General features: G+C 44.1%; 1 protein-coding gene across 2 annotated transcripts in view; it reads right to left on the bottom strand.

The window, feature by feature from the left end:
* The window catches only part of dgcr2 (DiGeorge syndrome critical region gene 2), a 56,641-nt gene that overhangs the window by 19,696 nt on the left and 13,460 nt on the right, over positions 1-23,485 (bottom strand). Inside the window, exons 4-6 of one of the 2 annotated variants that reach the window (XM_052031792.1) lie at positions 3,888-4,013; positions 2,489-2,699; positions 2,014-2,096 (exon numbers count right to left, since the gene is read on the bottom strand). In XM_052031792.1, the coding sequence (XP_051887752.1) occupies positions 2,014-2,096; positions 2,489-2,699; positions 3,888-4,013 (420 nt within the window). The remainder of the gene's footprint in view (positions 1-2,013; positions 2,097-2,488; positions 2,700-3,887; positions 4,014-23,485) is intronic. The other variant, XM_052031793.1, reaches the window with a different exon arrangement.

Below are 23,485 nucleotides of genomic sequence, written 5' to 3'. Positions count from 1 at the left end.
CTAGCTTGTGGTACCTCGTAATTCTACATCCTCTCCAAGGCCAACAAATTGCTCCTCAGAATCCATGAACTTGTGTTACTGCACCTGCCACTCCTCCTGCACTGGCTGGCCAAACCTCTGACGTTTCTGTGGCCCTCGCGTACATCTTTCTTCACTCTCCCTGCTAGCTCCCTTTATGCCCATGTCTCATCCTGTCCACGATCTCCTGCATTCTTGTCTTATTTCCACTAGACTCAGTCGTTCCTTTCCTAGTTCCCTTATTCACTGATTTGTTTTAATTTACAATTCTCTTCCCTGATGCTCCTTAACTCTCAAATACACCACCCACCTCCACATTATACAAGGTTTGACTACTCCATCCTTTCAAACTAGCACTCTGTTATCGACCTCCCTTTCCTCCCCAAAGTCATTATGCATGCTGCAGCCTTCCAAATGCATGCTCATTTCCCTGGAATTCCTTGGTTGAATCCTTCTAAGATTTTCATCACAGATCTGAAATAGCTCTGATCAAAGCAACTAGTGATATGCTATGTGAATGTGACAAAGGTAACGTAACCCTCTTTGGCCTGAATACAAATTGTGTTCCAGTTGACTACACTGGTGGAGTGCTCAGTGCATGTTCCAGGGTTGCTAGGCAGGCACGGTAGTGTAGGCAGGCATGGTAGTGTAGTGGTCAATCTAAGGCTATTACAGTGCCAGTGACCCACGTTCAATTCCAGCCGCTGTCTGTAAGGAGTTTGTACATTCTCCCCGTGTCTGTGTGGGTTTCCTCCAGGTGCTCTGGTTTCCTCCCACATTCCAAAGACGTACAGGTTAGGAAGTTGTGGGCATGCTATGTTGGCGCCGGAAGCGTGGCGACACTTGCGGGCTGCCCCCAGAATACCCTACGCAAAAGATGCGTTTCACTGTGTGTTTCGATGTACATGTGACTAATAAAATCTTATTTTATAGGAATGAAAGTGCTAATGAAATCACTGTTGAAAGGGGCCATTACAGCATTTTATCTGCATTAGACAGAGATGTACTACTGACCATGCTACTCTGCTAGGACCTAGTGGAGGGCTCAGCCTACCAATGGTACTCCTGCAGCAATGAAACAGTTATGGTGATCTTATTGCTATGTGGCTCAGTGTGGCGTGAATGACAGGGGAATGTATGGAGGCTGCCTGAGGGCTGGGGTGAACAGCGTGGTCATACACTGTTGGGTCACAGGCTTAGGGTTGCCTGCTGGCCAGTATGCCAAATGACCAATACTGAAACTTGTTACCATAGAGATGTCTAGGCTGGGGACAGCAGTGCAGCCAAACAAGGGGGGGGGGGGGTGTTGCTGTGGGGAAGGCAGCAGCTTCCATCACATCCAACAGGAGGTGATGGAGAGACTGTAGGATCCGGGCAGACTGTCCGCACATGGAGCAGGTGCTGCAGGTCCCCAGCAATGGTCTCCAGGAACATCTGGGCACCATTCTTCTCCAAAGACTGTACTTGTATGAAGACACCTTGCTCTACCCCAACTTGTCTATCTTACCACCCTCCCATCCTGTCTCTGAATTGTCTTTGTCCAAAGCACAGGCCTGAATGAGTAGAGTTTTTCTCCGAATAAATAATGAAGAGACAGAAGCCAGTGTTTTCTGTTCCTGTCACAAACAATTCCCTAGCCAATGATTCAATCCCTCTTGCAGATACTTGCCCGGTTCCACCTTGGTGTTGTACCTGATCAACATTAAGCTTAGGGGCACTTATCTGCCCCTTCTGTAGGGGCCTATTGTACCTACGTAACAATTCCATCCTGCCACTCTTTCCTCCTTAACATGTTTCATTTGTCTGAATAAATCCTTAAGTGGCTCAACATCAAACTTTGGCGATATTGCACCCGTGAAGTGCCATGGGATGTATTAAAAGTGCTGCACAACTACACATTAGGGGTAGTAAGAGGAGGTCAACTGGTTAGGAGGCGGCGGTGTACTGAGCCACCATGAGTGGTACTTACATCAACTTTTCTTTCAGCATACTTACTGCTCTTATAAGCTACTTCCCACTGCCCTTCTAGTGAGGTGTGGCTTCGGTTTGTTATCATGTACTGATAGCCAACCCAGAACCTGTAAACAAACAATTTATCAGATGGATAATAAATCTGCAGTCTCCAATGATAAAACCGCTCATGGCAGTACCAAACCTTAATACCAAAAAGTTCACAGCAGCTCTTTCCTGCCCCACCACACACATGCTCCACTCTAGCCCAGGCTTCCACTCTCCTGGCACAACCCTCTGTCATTCCCTCACCGAATCTCCACCCAAGTACCCTCCCAGCCAGCTAACCCTCGGGCACCTAGTTATTTTTCCAACTAGCCCCATTCCTCGGCCACTGTCTCCTCTTACATCCGTGCCAACCTCTCCCTTGCCCCACCTATTCTCCCCTTTGCCTCCACGCACAGGCTTACTTCAAGTCTTCTCATCCCTTCACCCTTCCACCACCACAGCCCAGCCTCACCTGCGCTGGTCCTTGCGACTCAACGTCCGTTCCTCCAGGTCCCATTCTTCAGCCAGTATGAATCGCAGCTCCTGATCAGTAGTGAACGTGGCCAATGATCCATTCACTCGTTGACATGTCTGGACAGCATCCCAATAGTCCTCACTATTTAAATAAACTCGGTAACAGCTTGCTGTGCCCTCATAGTGATGCCAGCCTGTTGGGCACTTACCTGTTAACAGGACCAACTGTTAGCATGAATTGCAGGCAACAAAATCACGCGCACAACATCATATTACTTCACCAGAGAGGACAAACCTGGAATAAAAAGCTATTATCAGGAATGGGATCATTAAAAAGATTTACTTGGGGAAGGAGATCTGTCATCTTCCCAAGTCTACAAGACTCCGGACCAACAGGGTGGTTGGCACTGACTGGCGTAGCAGGCCATTCACTTCAAAGCCAATTAGAGGGGAGCAATAAATGCCAGCAATCACATCCTGTGAAGTGAACAAGTTAAAAGAGAAGAGTCTATCAACTCTGCACTGGCTCTTCTGAAGAGTATCCTGTGAATCACACAGCACTGTTCTTGCCTCATACTTATGCAGTTTGTTTCTCCTTTATGTATTTAACCAACTCCCTCTTGGGTAACTCCAACCCATCAGCTGAATGAAGCATGCTCCCATTCACCGCCTCAGGCACTGCTGCCAATCAGCACAGATTTGTGCCCTGGGCTTATTGATGCTTTAAATAAAGAAAAGCTAGTTAATCTTACTATGACAAAACACCATACAGCCTTCTCTGCATTAGGTAATGCAGATATACTATTGTACAACACTGCCATTTGTTCTATAACACCAACAAAACAGCTTTGAAAATTTTGAGTATATAATACTGGCAGGCACAGATATGCCTCTATAACAAGAAGAGTAACAGCGGACATACATCTGTTATCCCTGCTGAGAGTCAGCTCCATCAGGAGCACAGCCTGGGCTGACAGTCAGCTCCAGCAAGGAGTCGGGCCAAGGCTACCATTTGGAAACAGCTCAAGGAACTGTACCAGCATCAACTCCTTCCGTAACCTTCAGGAAATGTACCAGAGAATTTGCACTTTCATTATCTGCACTCCAGTAAGAGGCAGCATCCTCAGCAATTCAACCAGAGGTATTGATAGCATCAGCATAAAGGAAATGTACCTCAGGAAAGGCTTTTACATCTTAAACTGTACTGCAGTAAGACATAGCAACAAAGAATTCAACATCAATTCTACAATGTTGTCATCCTTCAGCCAATTATGTGACTCCCCTTAACATAAACCTTTGCTCAGTAGGATCCTCCTACAACAAAACAGATAAAATCTCCTATGATTTGACTTTTGAAGAGCTTGTTCAAAAGTTAAGACGGTGGGACTACAACTTACGGGTGAACTGGAAGGGCTGGGCCACATTGATAGGGTAGAAGCGGGTGTCCTCGGCAGTCCTGCCACGCGCCTGTTTCAGGTCAGTGGTTTCCTTTACGTGGTGCACCCGGTGATCAGCAATTACTCCTAGCAAGTAGACAGTAGGTGAAACTGTGAAAAGCTAGACTGTCTGCAGCTGCACAACCAAACACATCATGTATGTAACACCTGTAATGTAGTAACATGCGCCGAACAACTCCATTAAAGAAAATCCACACAAGGAGTTTCAAACAGGCGAGGTCAACAGATAGATTTTCATGTAATGTAATAAAGAGTAAAGTCAGATAGAGAGATTAGAGATTTAAGAAGAGAGTTCCAAGACAAGGGGGCTTAGGATACTGGAGGAACACTGAAAAGTATAACAGCAAAAAAAGGGAATGTGTAGAGGCCAGGAATACAGATATCTGGAAGATACACAGGCCTAGCGAAGTAATAATGACAAGGGGGAAGGCCACAGAAAAAATTGAAAACAGGAATGAGAACTTTCAGGCCTCAATTATCCCATTTACCCATCAAAATAGCCAGAAGACCACTTGCTTCTTGAATGAAGGCCACACAATTTCCTCCAGCACCCGAGTCTCTCCTCAGGAATAGTTTCTTCGATTCTTCTCACTTCCTCCAAACTAATGGGTTTGCTACAGGTACCCATACGGGGTCTTTGTGGGATACTCGGAACATTCTTGGTTTCAGTTCCACTCGGGTGCCCTCCATCTCTGGTACACTGATCACCCGGCTGCCATCTTTTGGGTTCACTATCAAGCTGTACTTTATCAATCACCTTCTAAAAGTCTACCCAACAAATCGACATCATCTTGTCAACAATCTCCAATATATTCTACAACCCCATTAAGTTAGTTAAACACTTGCTTTTAACAAATGAATGCTGCATTTTATGGATTACCTTACTTCCTCCCACCCCACAAACTACCAATAAATATCACCCTGGATGGTTGTCTTGAAGTTTTCCCAGTACCAGTCCCCCTTTTTAAAAGGAGATTTATCATTTGGAATTACCCAACTTTCGTTTACTGTATCACCACTAGCATTTTGCTCAACTGTCTTCAAGAGAAAAGTAATCAATTATTACTCAGCCATGCCGTCTACATCCACAAAATCCTCCTTTTTGGTCCCTAATTGTTCCACCTTTCCTTCAACAAGCTTTTTCTGGAGCATGTTCATAAAACTATTGTTATTGCTTTTGTTACGTGTAATCCATTCTTATTTGTTCTTTATTTTGTTCCTTAAACTCTCCTCTGTCCATTCTATGTGCAGCATCATTCTCTACCATATCATATATTTATCTATTATTGATTTTCCCAACAATTTTTAATTACAAACCCCTTTTGACTCACTAAAGGTAACCTTCATCTAATTAAGCATTTTTGTATTTGGATTTTACATCATTAAAAAAAAATCAATACAATAATCAATGCTTCCACATAATCTCATGCTAAAACAAGCCCCACCTGATCCCCCAGAAGGAGATTCATACTTTTGAATTCCTTCTTCCTCATTGCCCTTCAGTACCAGTCACTATTAGTACTTCAGTCTGTAATAAAATGACTGGCGTCCCTCATCACTCATTCTCAGTGATCCCAGCATATTTGAGAACTCTTTCCCAATATCCAGTCGTACACATCATCCACTCAGCAGCACAACAACTCACTGATTGTTCCTTAATTCTCACCAGACTGGAGGTGGTGGTGACTGGGGGAGGGGGTTGGTGGAGGTCACCCCTCTCCAAACCAAAATGGCAATTTTTTTTTTAAAATGAGCAGCAGAAAGTAGGTTGTAGGAGAAATTAGCAGGTGAATGGGATGGGAGTCTGTATCCTAGCACGGGCTGATCGGCCAAAATGACATGTTGTAAGGAAATGCAAGCACTACCAGCCACTTGGTCTTTTCTCCTATCACAAGTTACTTGAACCAGGTCACTGTGGCAACCTGTATTTGCAGCTCATAAACCTTACTTAATACAGCACAAATATACATGCACTTCAGACCCACTTTAGATTGCCTAACATTCTCTCTCAAACTTTACCCCCACCCTAACCAATCCATCCTATTTCCTCACTTATTCTTTACTGTAGCACTATTCCTTGTCATCCTAGTGCCCATCACCCTGTCAGGTTTCTTGTTGCTGGGTTTAAATAACCCCCAGAGCCCTTGTTAACCCTACCACAAGGGCACAGGTCTCAATTCCATTGAGATGAAACCCACCCACCAACAAGACATTTCTCCTAATACTGCCCACCCTCCAGCATCATTTCTCCAGCCCAAGTTTTCCTGCCTTATCCCACTATTCCTATACTCAGCAGCTTACAGCAATAGAAACAACTGGAAATTACTTTAGCCTGTGAACTATTACTACAGGAGCAACCTTCCCATTTCAGTGGTTGACAAGTGAACTATGGTTTCTCAATGATCCCCCTTTTCTTTCAAATCTACTCTATTTATTCACGGGATGAGGGTATTGCTGGCCAGGCCACCACCAATTTCTCAGCCAGAGGTGGTCAAGTGAGTCACTTTGGACGGTAACGTGTGAGGGAGTTCCACAATTTAAACCCAGTGACAATAAATAAACTCCCACACATTTCCAAATCAGGACGTGTGAGAATTGGAGGGACAATGGAGGTGGCAGTTTTCTCGTCTGCCAGCTGCCCTTGTCCGTTGAGGTGGGATTAGAAACTGTTGGTCCTGTTGCTTCCTAATAAGTAAGGGTTGGAGTAAGCCTTGCAGATGGGTGATGGCAGAGAGGATGTGCTGTTCAACAACCAAGCGGCTTTACCCCCTTACCGCAAGGAGAAACCAGTACATCACACCCCTGACTTGTGCTTTGTAGGTTTTGGAAAATCAGAAGTCAGGAGGCAAGTCACTCCCTGCAAAAGACCCAGGCTCTGCACACAGCTGGAACTACTAGTTCTTTTTAACTGTGATCCTACTTTTTCTGGTCAATGGCATTCCTCAGGAATTTGATGGTGAAGAATTCAATTGCAGCAATGCCCTGGAATGTCAAGGGGAGGTAGCAAAACTCTTTTGGAGATAATAATTGCTATGACTCGTGTTGCATGCTGTCAATTCCTTGAAGGATCAGATAGTCACTCTCACTTCACTTCTGGAATACTGCACTTTTGTACATGGTTGGCCAAGCCTGTAATGATATCTGGAGTGAATTTTATTTGCCATTTCTCAGCCCAAGCCTGAATACTACATAGATCTTGATGCACGCAGCCATAAGCCGCCTGATTGTCTAAGGAACTGTGAACAGAATTGAACATTTTACATTGTCAGCAGACGTTTCAAATTCTGACCTACAGTGGTCATTGAAGCAGCAGCTGAAGATGGGTAGACCAACAATAATGGATGGAGGAACCCTCATTGTAACGTCTTGAATGCGAGTTGACAGGTTGTTCACACCATCTTCCTTTGTGTTAGACAGTGCTCCAGACTGAAGAGTTTACCCAAAACCCACCGAGTTCAAATTTGCTAGAGCTTCATTGTGCTGCACTCTATGAAACAATTCATCCTCGGGGTGGTCACTCTGACCCAAACTCTAAAGTTATGCTCTTTAGCTCATGCTTGCCCAAGCCTGTATCAATGCCTACAGTAGAGTGATCTGGGTAGAACCTAGAGCATCGATGCACTGAACATTGAACATGTTGCTTTACCGGACAAGCTTTGGGTATCCTGGGGTGAGCAATTCACCTCCTAACACCCCAAAGCCTATCTGCAATCTACAAGATGCAAGTTAGAAGCATGATGGAATGACCGCCACTTGCCTGCATGAGTGCTACTCCAACAACACTCAACAAGTTTGACACCACCTGGGATAAAGCAATCTGATCTCCTGGCATTCCATGCACCAATCTAGATATTAATTCCCTCACTCCCATCACACAGTAGCTCTGATGTCTGCCATCTACAAAATGCACTGCAGTCACTTGCCTAGGCTACTCCATCAACACCTCAAACCTATGACCTTCATCACCAAAAAAAGACATGAGCAAATGTAGTTATTCAATTTGATAGGAAGAATATTTTTGGAATGGAGAGCAACTATTAAACATTGGTTTTCAGAGATCTGGTTGCCTCCTTGCTTGTATCAAACTTGGTACGCAAATATTAAGACAAGCTCAATGTTGTCATTCACTGCAAGTGATCTGGAGTACAAGTCTTTCTGCATTTACTCAGCGCTTTTCATGAGACCACACCTGGAGCACCGTGAACAGTTTTTGTCTCCTCTCAGGAAAGTATACTTGCTTGGAGGCAGTGCATTTAGCAGATATTCCCAGCTCTGCATACTTAACAAAATGTCAGCCAGTTTGGACCTATGTGATTGAGAATATTAGTGTTAGGATATGCATTTTATGCTGGAATTAAATAGAAAACAGATTAAGCAAAACTTTATCAGGGCCTGCAACCCAGGTGTACCTTTGTAATACTGAAACTTCTCTCCCCTACTTCTGAGACAAAAGCTAGAACTGATGATTACAAACCTTGACCATTCAGTTCACGTGACCAGACTGAAAGCAAATGATGAGTCTCGGACACCTAACCATAGAATGTAGCACCTTTACTTGTATGGATGCAAACCTTTTACATTTGCTAGTGCTTTGGAACCAACAACCTTGTGCCCCAGCACCCCACATTGTCTTTCCTCGTTAGATACAAGGGAGTACATTATGAGCAGTAAATTGTATAATGACACAGCAGTTGCTGTTACTGGCTCACAGCTCCAGTGACCAATTCGATTCTGACTGCTGGGTCTCTGTAGAATCGACGCATTCTCCCTGTAGGTTTTCTCCCACATCCCAAAGATATGCCGGTAGGTTAATTACCCAGGTAGCAAATGAAAGAAGAGAAATTAATGGGCATGTGAGAGAGACATGGTTACTGGAAGATTGGGGGTTATGAAATTACTCTGCTGAGCGTCAATAGCTGTCACAACATGGAAGGTTAAGTCAAAACCTATTGGAACCTACGTCCCTAACCAATTACTGAATTATAAAACAAGCTGGAGTTTTGCTTAAACCCGCTCACAGTCAGATTCCAGGTCAACAGAACTGCGACAAAATACTAAGCAATGCCCTCAAACAGGATCAACTCAAATGCCTGGCCGGCTCAAAAGAGGATTACAAAACTAAAATATTTTGCTTTATTTTGTATGGCACCTAAAGAGCATATAATCAACTTGGATGAGAACGTACAAGGCACAGTTAGCAAGTTTGCAGATGACACTAAAATAGGTGGTATCGTAGGCAATGAAGGAGGTCATCAAAAGTTTAAAGGGTGATTGTGATCAGCTAGGTAAATGGGCAGAGGAATGGCAAATGGCATTCAATTCAGATAAATTAGTTGGCTTAATTAGGGACAGTCAGCATGGCTTTGTGCAGGGCAGGTCACGTCTTACTAACTTGATTGAGTTTTAAGGAGGTGACCAAAGTGATTGATCAGGGTAGAACTGTGGATGTTGTCTATGTGGATTTTAGCAAAGCATTTGACGAGGTCCCTCATGGGAGGCTCATCCAGAAGATTAAGATGCGTGGGATCCATGATGATTTAGCCATTTGGATTCAAAATTGGCTTGCCCAAAGATGACAGCGGGTAGTGGTTGATGGGTCTCATTCTGGCTGGAGGTCCGTGACTAGTGGTATTCCACAGGGATCCATACAGGGACCTCTGCTGTTTGTGGATGGCTTGGACGAAAACATGGATGGGTGGGTTAGTAAGTTTGTTGATGACACAAAGATCGGTGGCATTGTGGATAGTGTAGGTTGCCAAAGGATACAGCGGAATATAGATCAGATATGGACAGAGAAATGGCAGATGGCGTTTAATCCAGGCAAATGTGAGGAGATCAAATGTAAAGGGTCAGTACACAGTTAATGTCCAGACCCTTAACAGTGTTGCTGTACAGAGGGATCTTGGGGTCCAAGTCCATAGCTCCCTGAAAGTGGCCGCATAAGTCGGCAGGGTGGTAAAGGAGAAGTATGGCATGCTTGCTTTTATTAATTGAGGCACTGAGTTCAAGACTCAGGAAGTTATGTTGCAGCTTTATAAAACTCTGGTTAGGCCACAACTGGAGTATTGCATTCAATTCTGGTCACCCCATTATAGGAAGGGTGTGGAGGCTCTGGAGAGGGTGCAAAAGAGGTTTACCAAGATGCTGCTTAGATTAGAGGGCAGATGCTATAAAGGGAAGGTTGGACAAACTAGGGTTGTTTTCAATGGAATGGCAGAGACTGAAGGGATACCTGATAGGAGTTTATAAAAATTATGAGAGGCATAGATAGCCAGTATCTTTTCCCCAGGGTTGAAACGTCTAATATTAGAGGGCATGCATTTAAGGTGAGAGGGGGGAGTTCAAAGGAGATGTACAGGGCAAGTTTTTGTTTTGAAAACAGAGTGGTGGATGCCTGGAATGCACTGCCAGGGGTGGTGGTGGAGCCAAATACAATAGAGGCATTTAAGAGGCTCTTCGATAAGCACACGAATATGAAGAGAATGGAGGGATATGGGTCATGTGCAGGCATGAAGCATTAGGTGTCATTAGCTTAATTAGTTCGACACAACATGGTGGGCCGAAAGGCCTGCTCCTGTGCTGTCCTACATTCTAAGTGAAAGGTGTTGCATTTTGGGAACACAAACCAGAGTAGGACTTTCTGTGAACGATAGGGCCCTGGGGAATGTTGTAGAGCAGAGGGACCTAGGAGTACAAGTACATAGTTCCCTGAAAGTGGCATCGCAGGTAGACAGGGTGGTGAAGGCTACATCAGTCAGGGCATTGAGTACGAGTCAGGACATTGTGTTGCAGTTGAACAAGACATTGGTGAGGCTGCACCTAGAGTATTGTGTACAGTTTTGGTCACCCTGTTATAGGAAAAACATTAAACTGGAAAAAGTGCAAAGAAGATTTATGAGAATGTTGCCAGGACTCAAGGGCCTGAGTTATAGGGAGAGATTGGGTAGGCTAGGACTCTATTCCTTGAAGCATAAGAGACTGAGGGGTGACCTTGTAGAGGTGTATAAAATCACAAGGGGGCATAGATAGGGTGAACACACAGTCTTTTTCCCCAGAGAATGGGAATCAAAAACTAGAGGGCATAGGTTTATGTGAGAAGAGAAAGATTTAAAAGGGACCAGAGGGGAAAGTTCTTCATGCAGTGGGTGGTGCATACGGAACAAGCTGCCAGAGGAAGTGATGAGGCAGATACAATAACATTTAAAAGACATTTGGACAGATACACGGATAGGAAAGGGTTTAGAGGGATATGGGCCAAACATGGGCATATGGGATTAGCTTAGATGGGTACCTTGACTAACACTGAGGAGTTGGGCTGAAGGGCCTGTTTCCATGCTGTAGTACTCTACGACTCTATATCAAAATTTAATGGCAAAAGAAGACAATTAAACAAGCTCCTCATTACTTTATATCAATAATGTACTGGAATTGTACATCCCTTTGCAATAACTTGTACAGGATCCATAATCTTTAATGTCAGGCTCGAGTTCTCTTGCTAAGTGAGAAAGGATTGAATGCACAATAGTGATTTGCCTCCCTGTATTACTTCTCCACTGCATCTTCCCTCAGCACCTCTCATGTTGTGCACACAATGGACCTGGTTATAGTCTGGTAAACTACCAAATGCTGCCATTCTTTAGTCAGGGGCCTTGCGACCATGAAAGGCAGTCCTCCCTTCCTTGTTAGAGCAGAAACACATTGACTGGAAGTAGTAGTTTTGAGTACAATAAGACTAAATCTTTCTGACCCAGTCTAATTTTAAACGACTGAAGTTTCCCACTATTCAAATTATTTTCAGTACAAATTAATTTTTCCACAATTTCCTCATCTTTTACTTTTCGTTATGTAATACACTGTCATGAATTTTACCATTTTCCCCAATATGAATCTATCTTATTTCCCTGTTTGAGTTCTTAGTTTCTGCTGCCACAATAATGAGCCAGAACTTGATGGAAAACACCAGCAGTTCCATGCCACTCCACGGTAAATCTCAAAACATTTGGGACTCCTCTTCAAGCGTCCCAAATTCAACCAATGCAGCAATGGAACAGAAAGCTGCTGCAATTCTTCAGTAATTAACTTGGCAAATCCTCGCTCTAAACTTGCACCAGGTTTGGACTGGTGCAGGAACAGCCAGCCCATATATCTGTTTGCACAATGGCAGCTCTTTCAAAGTGAGAAGTTTCCAATACCATCTAGGTACGTGCACAGGAGGGAGAAGCGTAAGACAATTAAAGTCAGAGCTCCAATAATGACCAAAGAGAGAGAGTGAAATAGGTGTGTAAACAGGAAAATGGTTACAAGAGGAGCAGTGAGCTGATCAGAGACCAAGAAGGAAAGTCATTTATGGGCAATAGACATAGCTGAAGTACTTAATAAGTATTTGATATCAGTCTTCTCCAAGGAAAATGGCGCTGCTAGAGTCTCAGCTGGAGTTGACATAAAAAACAAAATGCTGGAAAAACTCAGCAGGACAGACAGGACCTGTGGGTAGAGAAACAGTTAATGTTTCAGGTTCAGGATCCTTCACCAGAACTGAGAAAGAGAGAAACAAGTTAGTGTATCTAGCACAGAAGGCAGGGGAGGGCAATGGGTGGAACAAAGGCAATTACCTCTGATAGGCTGAAATAATGACAGTTAAGATTAAGCTTCTTTGCTGCAGACTACGAGCGGGAGCCAGTGTTGTTGCAGAGAGAGGTTGCAGTTGAGATTCTGGATGGGCTAGATATTGACAAAGGTGGAATAGAAAAGTTAGCTGTGATTAAAGCAGATGGATCATCCAGTACAGGGGAGGTACCTTCTAAGATGGTGACGGAAGGAAACTGCAGAGGCCTTGGCCGTAATCTTTCAAACATCTGTAGATTCAGGAGGAATGGACAATTGCAAATGCTGCATCACCGTTCAAAACAAAGGAGGAAGGGATTAAACCCAGTACTTCCAGGCCAGTTTAGCCTTGGTAGCAGGGAAAGTTTTAGAAACAATAAGTCAGTGACAGAACTAGCAGACCCTTGGACAAGTACAGATTGATTAGAGAAAAGCTACATGGATTTGTTAAAGGCAAATTAAGTCTAACTGACTTGTTGATGAAGTAACAGAGAGGGTTGATGAGGAAAATACAGGTCATGGTTCATACTGACCTCCAAAAGGCATTTGTTATGATGCCACGCAACAGCTTGTCATGAAGTTTGAAGACCATAGATGAAAAAATTGAATAAGTAATAGGAAGTAGTAAAAGGCTGTTTTTCCAGACTGGAGAGAAATATACAGCTGACTTCCCAGTGATCAGGACTAGGATCACCACTTTTAATGATTTAGAACTTGCGGGTATGGAGCGCAAATTTCCTAATTTGCAGATGGCACAAAACCTGCAGGCAAAGTGAACCATGAGTATGGTAACAGGCTTCAAGGAGATACAGACTGGCTGGGTGAACGCGTGGACAGGTGGCAGATGAAAGTTAATGCTGAGAAATGTGATGGAAGGCTACACATACTAGAGGGCACAAGTCTAAATGGGATGTGTATAGTTCATGTGCGTGTGGCAGGGCATGTAGAGGAAGTGAATTAAAAGAAGGCATACAAGATCATGAGTTTTATAATTAAAGGCGCAGAGAATAAGAGAGGGAGGAAGTCTTGATGAACCTTTATAAAACACTGGTTTAGCCACAGCCTGGAACATTGTGTCCAGTTGTTTCAGAAAGATGCTTTTGCCTTAAAGGGATTTACAAAAGTGATTCCAGTGATAGGAGACTTTGGTTACATGGACAAACTAGAGAAGCTGGGATTGTTCTCTGCGGACAACAGGTTGCTGCAGGAGATAATTAAAATCACGCAGGGTATGGATAGAGAGGAATTGACAGAGGAATCAGGAACCAGGGGACACAGGGTTAAGGTGAATGGCAAAAGAACCAGAAGTGTCACAAAGAATTAACAAACACAGAAAGCGGTTAGGGCCTGAACGGTGCTGCCCAGGTAGCAATGAAGACAAATTCAAATGTAGCATTCAAAAGGGAGCTGGACAGTATGTGAAATAGAAATCATTTGCAGCACTCTGAAGAGAGCAGGGGAGTAGGATTAGTTGGATTAACACAGTCTGAATAGCCTCATTCCCCACTGTATCCATCCCATAATATTTGCCTGCCTGATTGGGATAATTATTATCCGAATCTGGATCAGAAAGAGCTTCAAGTTGACCTCTGAAGATTTGCAAAGGACAAAACCACAATTGTTACAAGTTTGAGTGCCAAGCATACGTGGCTCACTGCCATTCATGCGTTCTTCTCTACTTACTAATTGGGGTTAGTAACTCATTATTCTAGTAAAACAACTGAATCTTCCAAAAGCCAAGTATTGTGGCTTCAAAAGATGCAAATTCTTTCTGGTCATCAGCAATCCATCAAAGAGCCAGAAGATGCTACTATAGAAGAGCAGAGGCCTCTTGCACGGCTGCAGTCAGCGCATCCTCCATAAGAAGCAAATCCTGTTCTTAGGGGTGAAAAGTTCTTGGTTCACATCCATCAGCATATCCTCCAAAATCCAAGAATTCTATTATTCCAGAGACATTTTCCATTTCAGCAGAAACTTGCCTCACTGCTCTAAGGCAGCAAGTTCCTTGTCTGCATCAGCAAATATCACTTCAATAACTGTAGACAGTTCCACAGCCAAGACCAGCTCTGCAGCAGCTGCCACTGTGATCAGGAACTTGCGGCTCAGAAATGGTAGCGTGCGCTATTTGATTTTTTTTTTAAAAAGCTCATGTTTCATAAGCTCTCCCTTTCAGTACCAAAGTGTCTTGAAATAGGTTGACATCCTGGAACCCCTGACTAATCACTGTACTCTACAAGCACTCCCTCCTGGTCCGAGTTAAGTAAGCTCTTCCAGGTTACATGTATATTTTATTCACCTTTTCTCACTGCAGGTATCACACAAATATAACCAAAAGTATGAGAATTTTTAGAGAACTCCATCAAGGTTTATACCACTTCCTAAAAGGATTAAAATGTGATCCAGGATTCAACATCTCTCCAGCTGGCTATTTCCACCTCTCCTACATGCAGTGACCAGAAAAATAATCAAACCCAGTAGAAAGGAACTGCAACTGGAACTTGGGTTTCATTTCAAGCAAGACCAGAGGATGAATTAACTCTCCTCTTCCAATGAAGATGGGTTAATGACAGGTCCAACAAGCACAAATGTGGCTGGAACACTGAAACTTTCACACTTTAAATTCTTCTGAAATTCCAACTATTAGGAAAATAGGAACAGGTGGAGATCCAGCTCCTCAACACAACACTGCAGTTCTAACATTATGGGCATCTTTACCCCAACTCTTTTGACCTGTCTTCACTCTTAAAACCATTAGCTAGCCAACCTTGCATTTAAGATTAAATGACTTAGCTAGCAACTATTCATTTTCAGACACACGAGCTGATCTTTCGTTGTCTTGAGGAAATTCCACCATTAATTCTGGCATAAATGACTGATTTATGAGCAAAATACACGATCTTCCTCCTCTTCCCCCATGTCCTTTAATGTCGTTCTTTAACAAAAACACCTCAGATTCAAAAATCAAGAACTAGATGTTGCAGTAGTGCTGCAGGTAGCAACATTGCTCCACAGATCCACCAACCTATTTGAGTACTTGGGTAGTGTGTGTGGAGTTTACACATTCTCTGTGACCACGAGTTGCCCCTGGCTGCTCCAGTTTCCTCCAACATCCCAAGAGCGAACTCGAGACTGCAAAATTACTCCCTATTTAAGTGGGGCTCCTGGGAGAATCGGGAGTGTTAATGGGTATTTTTCAGAGAATGTTATAGGGAAATAGAGAGGGGAATGGGAATAATCTGGAACCCAGAACAGAGTCAATGGGCCGACTGATTCTCCTCTATTGCAAGGAAATATAGCACGAATCTGAACTAGCCAGGTAAGAACTGTTATCTGTTCCAACAGCTTAAGAACTGGTTTCTAACTTCCTTCCTGAAAGTCCTGGCTCTAATTTTTAGACCATGTCTGCTGGTTTGAGATTCCCCAAGCTGCAGAACAGGATCAGCCCAGTGATAATCAAAACATGGGTGGGGAATTCAGCAAGTGTGAGCAGAGGCAAGGGTGGAGTCAGAATGTTCTGGAGATAAAAATAGACCTAAACGACAGAAAGGGCACAAGATTCAAAACTCAACATAATTGTCTTTCAGCTTCAGATGGTTGAGAGGAAGGGGGCTGGAATTGCTGGGTGGGGAAGAGAGCTTGTGATGGTAACTGAAGACATCGTCTGGAGTGACCCAACAGGCCTCTGCTTGAGATCGCACTAATCTTCTGCAACCACCTGTTCTTTCGATACTGCTGGCATTGTTGTCTCAGTTGTTACACACATTGAATCAGTTTGCAGATGGCAAATGGTGGCCAGGCAGTGGAAAGTAAGGCCCTACTACGAGACTGCTCCGATGGCCTTCTGACAGCTCCTTCTGACACAAGGGCCCCTCAATTGAAAAAATGCTAATAATGAATAAAAATTAATAGTAGAAACAAGTTTACTTAAAGACAAACTTAACTGGCATACATTAATGTTTATTTACAAAAAAACTTACAGGTTAGAAACCCCATTTAAATGAACTGGGTCACACTAATATTAAAGCTGAGAAGCCAGATACAAACTATATCCAGTACTTCACCTCAAAATGTTACAGAAGCCCTCACGAAGCTCAGCAATGAGTCCAAGGTCAAGTGAGAGGTCAGATGTGCTTGCCAACGTGCAGGCTGCAAGTCTGGAACACACTGATATATACAATGCAACTAGCTCACGGTTCTCCACTGAACCACCAGCTGTCAGTGCAATCTGGTGCAATGGCTCTGGTTTTCCCGATGCTTAGCTGTAGGAAGTTTCTGCTAATCCAATTGTTGGATGCTGGACAAGCAGTCCGAGTATCTGAGAGGAGGGATCAAGGGAACCGGTGGTACAGTGAAGGTGAGCGTGATCAGTATGCACGCAGCAGTTTCATGTTTTCAGATTATGTTAGCAAGGGGCAGCATGTGAGAAATAGAAGAGGGCTAAAGACAGAAGCTAGGTACACCAGAGATAATGGTGCAGGAAGAGACTCTTCAGTGGATTTGATACGAATGCTGGCAGTGCAGTTCCATCAAGTCATGCACTGATAAGGACTAACTGGTCAAATACATTAATGCCTGCATCAAGAAGCGATAGATTACCTCAGTGATAATCATAAGATGCCAACTGTGAGTTTGACTAGAGCAGTTTTGGTAGTGTGGCAGGAGGGGAAATCTGATTGGAGGAATTTAATGAGATGGAGGAAAGATTGGTATGGATATGTGAGCCACAAAGAATCCAAAGGCTTTAAAGATAAAAGGGAGGTTGAATGTGGGGCATTAGTTAGCAATAAAGGGTTAGGCGACCTATCTGACTTCTGCCTCAATCTATTGCTGCATATGTATGTGTCCAAAATTGTCTTAGCAGAGGCAAAGACCAGTCTTCAGAGAATAAACCATCATTCCATGCACCTTGGCCTCCAAGGGATGATTCAAAACATATCTGAAATTCAAAACTGAGCATCCATGAAGAACTTGGGGCAGATCTATATTTCACCACAGTCAGTAGCATCGTGGCCAGCAATTCCTCACTATATTTTTACCATCAACACTGGGGATCAATCCTGGTTCTGAGCGTCAGAGAGGGCACCAGGAGCAGTACCTAAACACGAGCCGATTTGAAACAATACATATTTGCATGTATGCTGCAATTAGTAATGAAGCACTACAAAGAATAAAGTAATAAGTGCAAATTTGGATAAAAGAACATAGATAAAAGGAGAGGATGAGCAAAGGTAACACAAAAGATTAGAAAAGTCAAAATAATTAGGAGGCGAAAAGGACAACTACTGAACTGCCAACAAAATAGGAGAGTCAAGTATTCTGCAGCCACATTAACTGAAGGAAAACAAAAGGGATAGGGTGGCTCAGGGAAGGACATAGCTACCAGGCTGAATAGAGAACCAACAGAAGGGAAACACCTTGGCTTAAAACACTACAGCACAGAAACAGGCCCTTCGGCCCATCTGGTCCATGCTGACCTGATCTTCTGCTCAGTCCCATCTACCTGCACCCAGACCATTTTCCTCCAAACCCCTCCCATCCGTGTACCTATCCGAACTTCTCTTAAATGTTGCAACTGAACCCACATCCACCACTTCCGCCGGCAGCTCATTCCACACTCGCACCACCCTTTGTCCTTGCCAAGCCATCACATACACCTGTCCACGACAGCATTGGGTGGGTAATCACAGCATTCGCTTCAGGAACACAAAGTCTTGCCTCCACAGCAAGCCATATTCCATTTGCCACTGCTTTCTCAATATTATACACGCACAGTTCCACACTTTAAATCTAAACAATATTGTCTACATGTTGAGACACGAGACTGCAGATGCTGGAATCTGGAGAAACACGGCAGGTCAAGCTGTGGGAGGAAAGGACCTATTGACATTTCAAGGCTAAACCCTGCATCAGAAGTGAGCTGGCCACTGTAAAGAGGAGAAGGGGAGTGGCGAGACAGGAGTCCAAGGTGTTTGGTGGACTGAGGATGGGTGCAAGGTGATAGGCAGATTGTACCAGGTAGGGGAGGGGAGAGGGGTGGAGTTGAGAGAATGAGGTATGGAGGCAGAAAAGAGAAAAAAGTTGAAAGGCAGATGGAGCGGGGGGGGGGGGGGGGGGGGGGAAGGTGGGGAAGAGAGGGTGAAGGTTGGAGACGGCTGCTGGAGAAAAATAAGCAGGAACACAAAGGGCTGCCAGTGCTGGACTCTGATAAGTAAAGGCGGTGATAATGGGAACCATCAGAGGAGAGGTGAATGGCGGATGGAACCAGAAAGGGCAAGGGAGGGAGTCTGAGTAAACGGTGTGTAGAGTGGGTGGATAGAACCAGGAGGGCGAGGGGAATGAAGATGGATGATGGGGCTTTGGTGGGGGGGGTGGGGGCGGAGAACGACAAAAATGGGAAACAACCCACTGGAGGGGAGGGCCCCTAAAACTGGGAAACTCAATGTTCATTCGGCTGGGTTGTATACTACCCAGGCAGAATACGAGGTGTTGTTCCTCTAGTTTGCATTGGGCTTCATCCTGGCAGTGGAGAAGGCAGAGGATGGACAGGTCAGTGGGAATGGGAAGGGGAATTGAAATGGGAGCTTGGGATGGCCACTGCAGACTGAGAGTGGGTGTTCTGCAAAACAGTTGACTAGTCTGCATTTGGTCTCGCTGATATAGAGGAGGCCACATCGGGAGCACCAAATGCAGCAGTTGAGATTGGAAGAGGTGCAGGCACACCTCTGCCTCACCTGGAAAGACTATTTAGGTCCTTGGATGGTAGTGAGAGAGGAAGTGCAAGGACAAGTGTTACACCTCCTGCAACTGCAGGGGAAAGATGAATGAACCAGGGAATCATGGAGGTACTGGTCCTTGCAGAAGGTGGAAGAGAGTTGGAAGAAGATATGGCTGTTGCAGCTGGCAGAAATGACAAAGGATGGTGTGCTGGATGTGGAGGCTCATAGGGTGAAAGGCAAGGACCAGGGGAACACTCTATTCTGTCTGGAGGGAGGTGGAGTGAGAGCAGAAGTACAAGACACAGGGGAGATGCAACAGTGGGCTCCATCAACCACAGCAGAAGGGAAGCCTTGCTTCCTGAAAAAGGAAGACATTTCAGATGTCCTGGAATGGAAGGCTTCATCTTGACAACAGATGTGGCAGAAGCAGAGAAACTGGGAGAAAGGAATCGCATCCTTACACGAAACAGAGTGGGAAGAGGTCTAGTCTAAGTCGCCGTGGGAGTTGGTGAGTTTAAATATCAGTGGATAGTTTATCTCCTCAGATGGAGATAGAAAAGGGAGAGAGGTGTCAAAAATGGTTCACATGAATGAGAGAGGAGGGTGGGAGTTAGTGGCGAAGGTAATAAATTTCATGTGATCCACACGGGTGCAGGAAGCAGCACCAATACGGTTGTCAATGTAACAGAACAGATTGGAGGGGGGTACCAGAGAAGGTTTGGAACAGGGACTGTTCAATGTAGCCAACAAAATGATAGCCCAATACAGATGCCCATGGTTACACCTCTGATTTGTAAACAGTGAGGGGAGTCAAAAGAGTTGTTCAGGGTAAGAATAAGTTCAGCCAGGCGGACAAGTGTTGGTGATGGGGAACTGGTTGGATCTTTGTTGCAGAAAAAAGCGGAGGGCTTTAAGACCTTCCTGATGGGGGATGGAGGTGTATAAAGACTGGACATCCATAGTTAAGGTGAGGCAGTGGGAGCCAGGGAATCAGAAGTTGTCAAAATGGTGGAGAGCATACGAGGTGCCCTGGATGTAGGTGGGAAGGGACTGAACAAGAGAGACAGGATACAGTCAAGGTACGACGAGATAAGTTCAGTGGGGCACGCGAAGGCAGAAGCAATAGGCCGATCCAGACAGTCCTGTTTGTGGATCTTGTCTACATGACCTCCTACAATTCAGATGTTTCATTTCTTATTAACAGAACCCCTTTCTTGTGGTTCTAATAAATACACTGAAGGTTGTGGCCCAAAAGAACATCTTTTGTACCAAAATATAAATAATAGAGAACAAGTGGAATGAACTGCAGTAGCAAGAGACAGGAACAATAGTCGACAGATACTCAGACTGACAGGCATTAAAGGTGCCACAAAATAAACACCGTTGGGAGCACAACATCTCATCATATTTATAAGTCTTGGGTTATGGGACAGAAAATCATGCATCTTGGTTTGTCGTTGTTTACCTTTGTATCATTGTATATAGGAATATTACATTACAAAGATGCATTAAGGGCTTATGTGAGTGGGTAAAAACTGTGACAAGTGGATTTCAGTGCAGGCAATTGTGATCTCAAACCACTTTGAAAGCAAAAAGGTGAGAATGGTGTTTACCAAAGGATGGGAAAAACAATGGGAGGCTCACATAGTCAGAGGGAGTCTGTGTGTATGAGCCATTAAATGTCATGAATAGTGCAGAAAATAGTCAAAAAGGGTAATGAATCCATGCCTTGATAGCTATAGGATTATAATACAAGGTTCTAGAGCTATACAAAGTTAGACTATACATGGACTACTGAGAGTAGATGAGGACACCTTTGGATGGATACATCAGCTTGAGAGTGTGCATTTATCACATCTGGATTCCAAGGATCAAAAGATATTTACGCTCTGGTTGTCCCACACAACTTTTACAATCTTTTCCCCCCACTGTAGTTATTGTTGCAATGTAGGAAAACACAGCAGCCATTTTTTGCATCCATTCCTGGCTCAATTTGACAAAGTCACGGCAAAATTAGGCAGAGTTTAGAGTGAGAGATAGACAAGGCAGCTGTTACAAATGACAGCAAGCAGAATTCCACTTTCTTGTCAGTCAAACTACATTACCTTCCAACAGATCGAGAGGTCATTACTGAGCACAAATATAACTGGAGCAGCCATATAAACACTATGTTCAGAAGCTGGGTTATTCTCAAGAGAAAAATGCCTTATTTCGACTGTAACGTTCACAAGTCAGGAGTGTAATGGAAAACTTTCCACGTGTCAATGTGAGACTAATACTAGTCAAGCAGCTGGATACTACCCAGATCAAAGCAATCTGCTTTATTAGCACATCACTGGTGCACCAGGACAACAGCGTGCCTCACAGCAAATTGCCAAGGCTTTCATACCATCCGAGAACCCGAACACTTAGAAAGACGAGGATAAACAGATAAATGGGGCACACCCAGGTTCTCCTCCAAGTCGCATACCATTCAGACTGAACACATCGACACTGCCTCATCTTTGCTGGGGCCAAATGTTACAATTCCCAGAATAACTTCACTAGGATACTTTGCAACACAGATTAAAACACTTGAGGAAACTTTTTTCCATTACCAAAGGAAAATTATGTATGAGCAATAAATGACAGCATATTCCATGGATGAACAGCCCTTTTATTGTATAAACAGCCACTGATGCTACCAGGCACTGCCACTATAACCCAGCACTCCCACTGGTACTGGTGCCCAATTATTAGTCACACTGCTGCCAAAGTCCAGCGTGACTAATTTGATACCAGTACCAATGGGAGCGCTGGTTTATAGTGGCCTATATAGGAAAAGCAGGCTAAGACACTCCCCTGACTGTTCTAGCATTGAGAACATGGCTGATAAGCCCCGATTCTACACAACCACCTTTTGTGCAAAGTACCTGAGAAATCAATAACTTATCAAACTCAGGTTTCCAATTACCAACTGCCCCACCACCAACAGACTAACGGCAAAGTGATCCACATTTCTACTAAACTGTCTTGGCAATTTCCTAATTTGACCAATGAAGGATCTGGCTCTCACTTCTAAACTGCCTGTCTACATTAAAGATTATTAACTGAACTGAGAAATCATTGATTGAATCATTTAACCATCTGAATTCTGAAGGGTACAACCTCATATCCCTTTGAAACACAGTCCTTGACTTTAGGCATCATTGCTACCTTCACTTCCCCAAGGTATAGTGCCCAGAACTACTCTCAGAACTCTTCCTGTGCTCTAAGACTAGGGCTGTATGATTTTTGGCACATCTTTACATTTTATTCATTGTTTGGGATTGGGTTTTCATTCGTTTCCCGTGCCTCAGTGCCCTAGATGTAGTGCAGTACGTCACTGCCTTGAACAGCTGGAATCCTTCTGATAAAGGTATTCCACAATGCAGCCAGGTAGAGAATTCCAGGACATAGATGCAGCAACAAAGGAGGAATGGCGATACATTTGTTTCAGGTTGAGTGATTTAGAGGAGAAATGGCAGGTGGTAGTGATCCCAAACACCTGTTGTCTTGTTCGAACAAGCTTAAGTGAGTACTGCTGTGAATTTTGTACAACAGTGCGCTCTGGTTGTCAGGAATAAATCTTTGGGAAGTGGATGGGGTGCCAATCAAGCAGGCTGCTTTATCCTGGATGGGCTCAAGATTGAATATTGTTAGAGCTGTACCGATCCCTCAAGCTTCTGACTTGTAGATGTTGCAAAGGCTCTGGGGTGCCAGGAGGCAAGTGACTCACCTCAAGATCCTCAGCCTGACCTGCTCCTCTAACCACAGTATTTATTTGGTTGGTTTAGTTGAGTTTCTGGTGAAGAACAAACCCTAGGATACTGACGGTAGGGGACTTGGTGGTGATAATGCTATTGAATATCAAGTGTAGGTAGTTAGATACTCTCGTTGTCATTGCTTGGCACTTTAGTAGCATCAGTGTCAGCCCATGCCTGTATGTTTTGTAGGTCATGGAGCAGGCAGGCATGGGTTACTTGCTTTGCTGAGGGGTTGCAAGTGGAATTGAACCATCAGCAATCCTCCCCGTTTCTCACTTGATGATGAAATGTAGCAACGCCGAAGCAGCTAAATATGGTTTGACCTGGACACTGCCCCTACGAGTACCACAGTGACATCCAAGGGATGAAGTAGTTCATCTTCAACAAGGACAACCATCATCCTTTCACCAACCCAATCAAGGGTAGGTAGTTA

Source organism: Pristis pectinata, chromosome 17, assembly GCF_009764475.1.
Source record: "Pristis pectinata isolate sPriPec2 chromosome 17, sPriPec2.1.pri, whole genome shotgun sequence".
In the NCBI taxonomy this organism is placed as follows: Eukaryota; Metazoa; Chordata; class Chondrichthyes; order Rhinopristiformes; family Pristidae; genus Pristis; species Pristis pectinata.
Note: the sequence above shows the minus strand (reverse complement) of the source record. Positions and strands in the feature narration are given on the sequence as shown.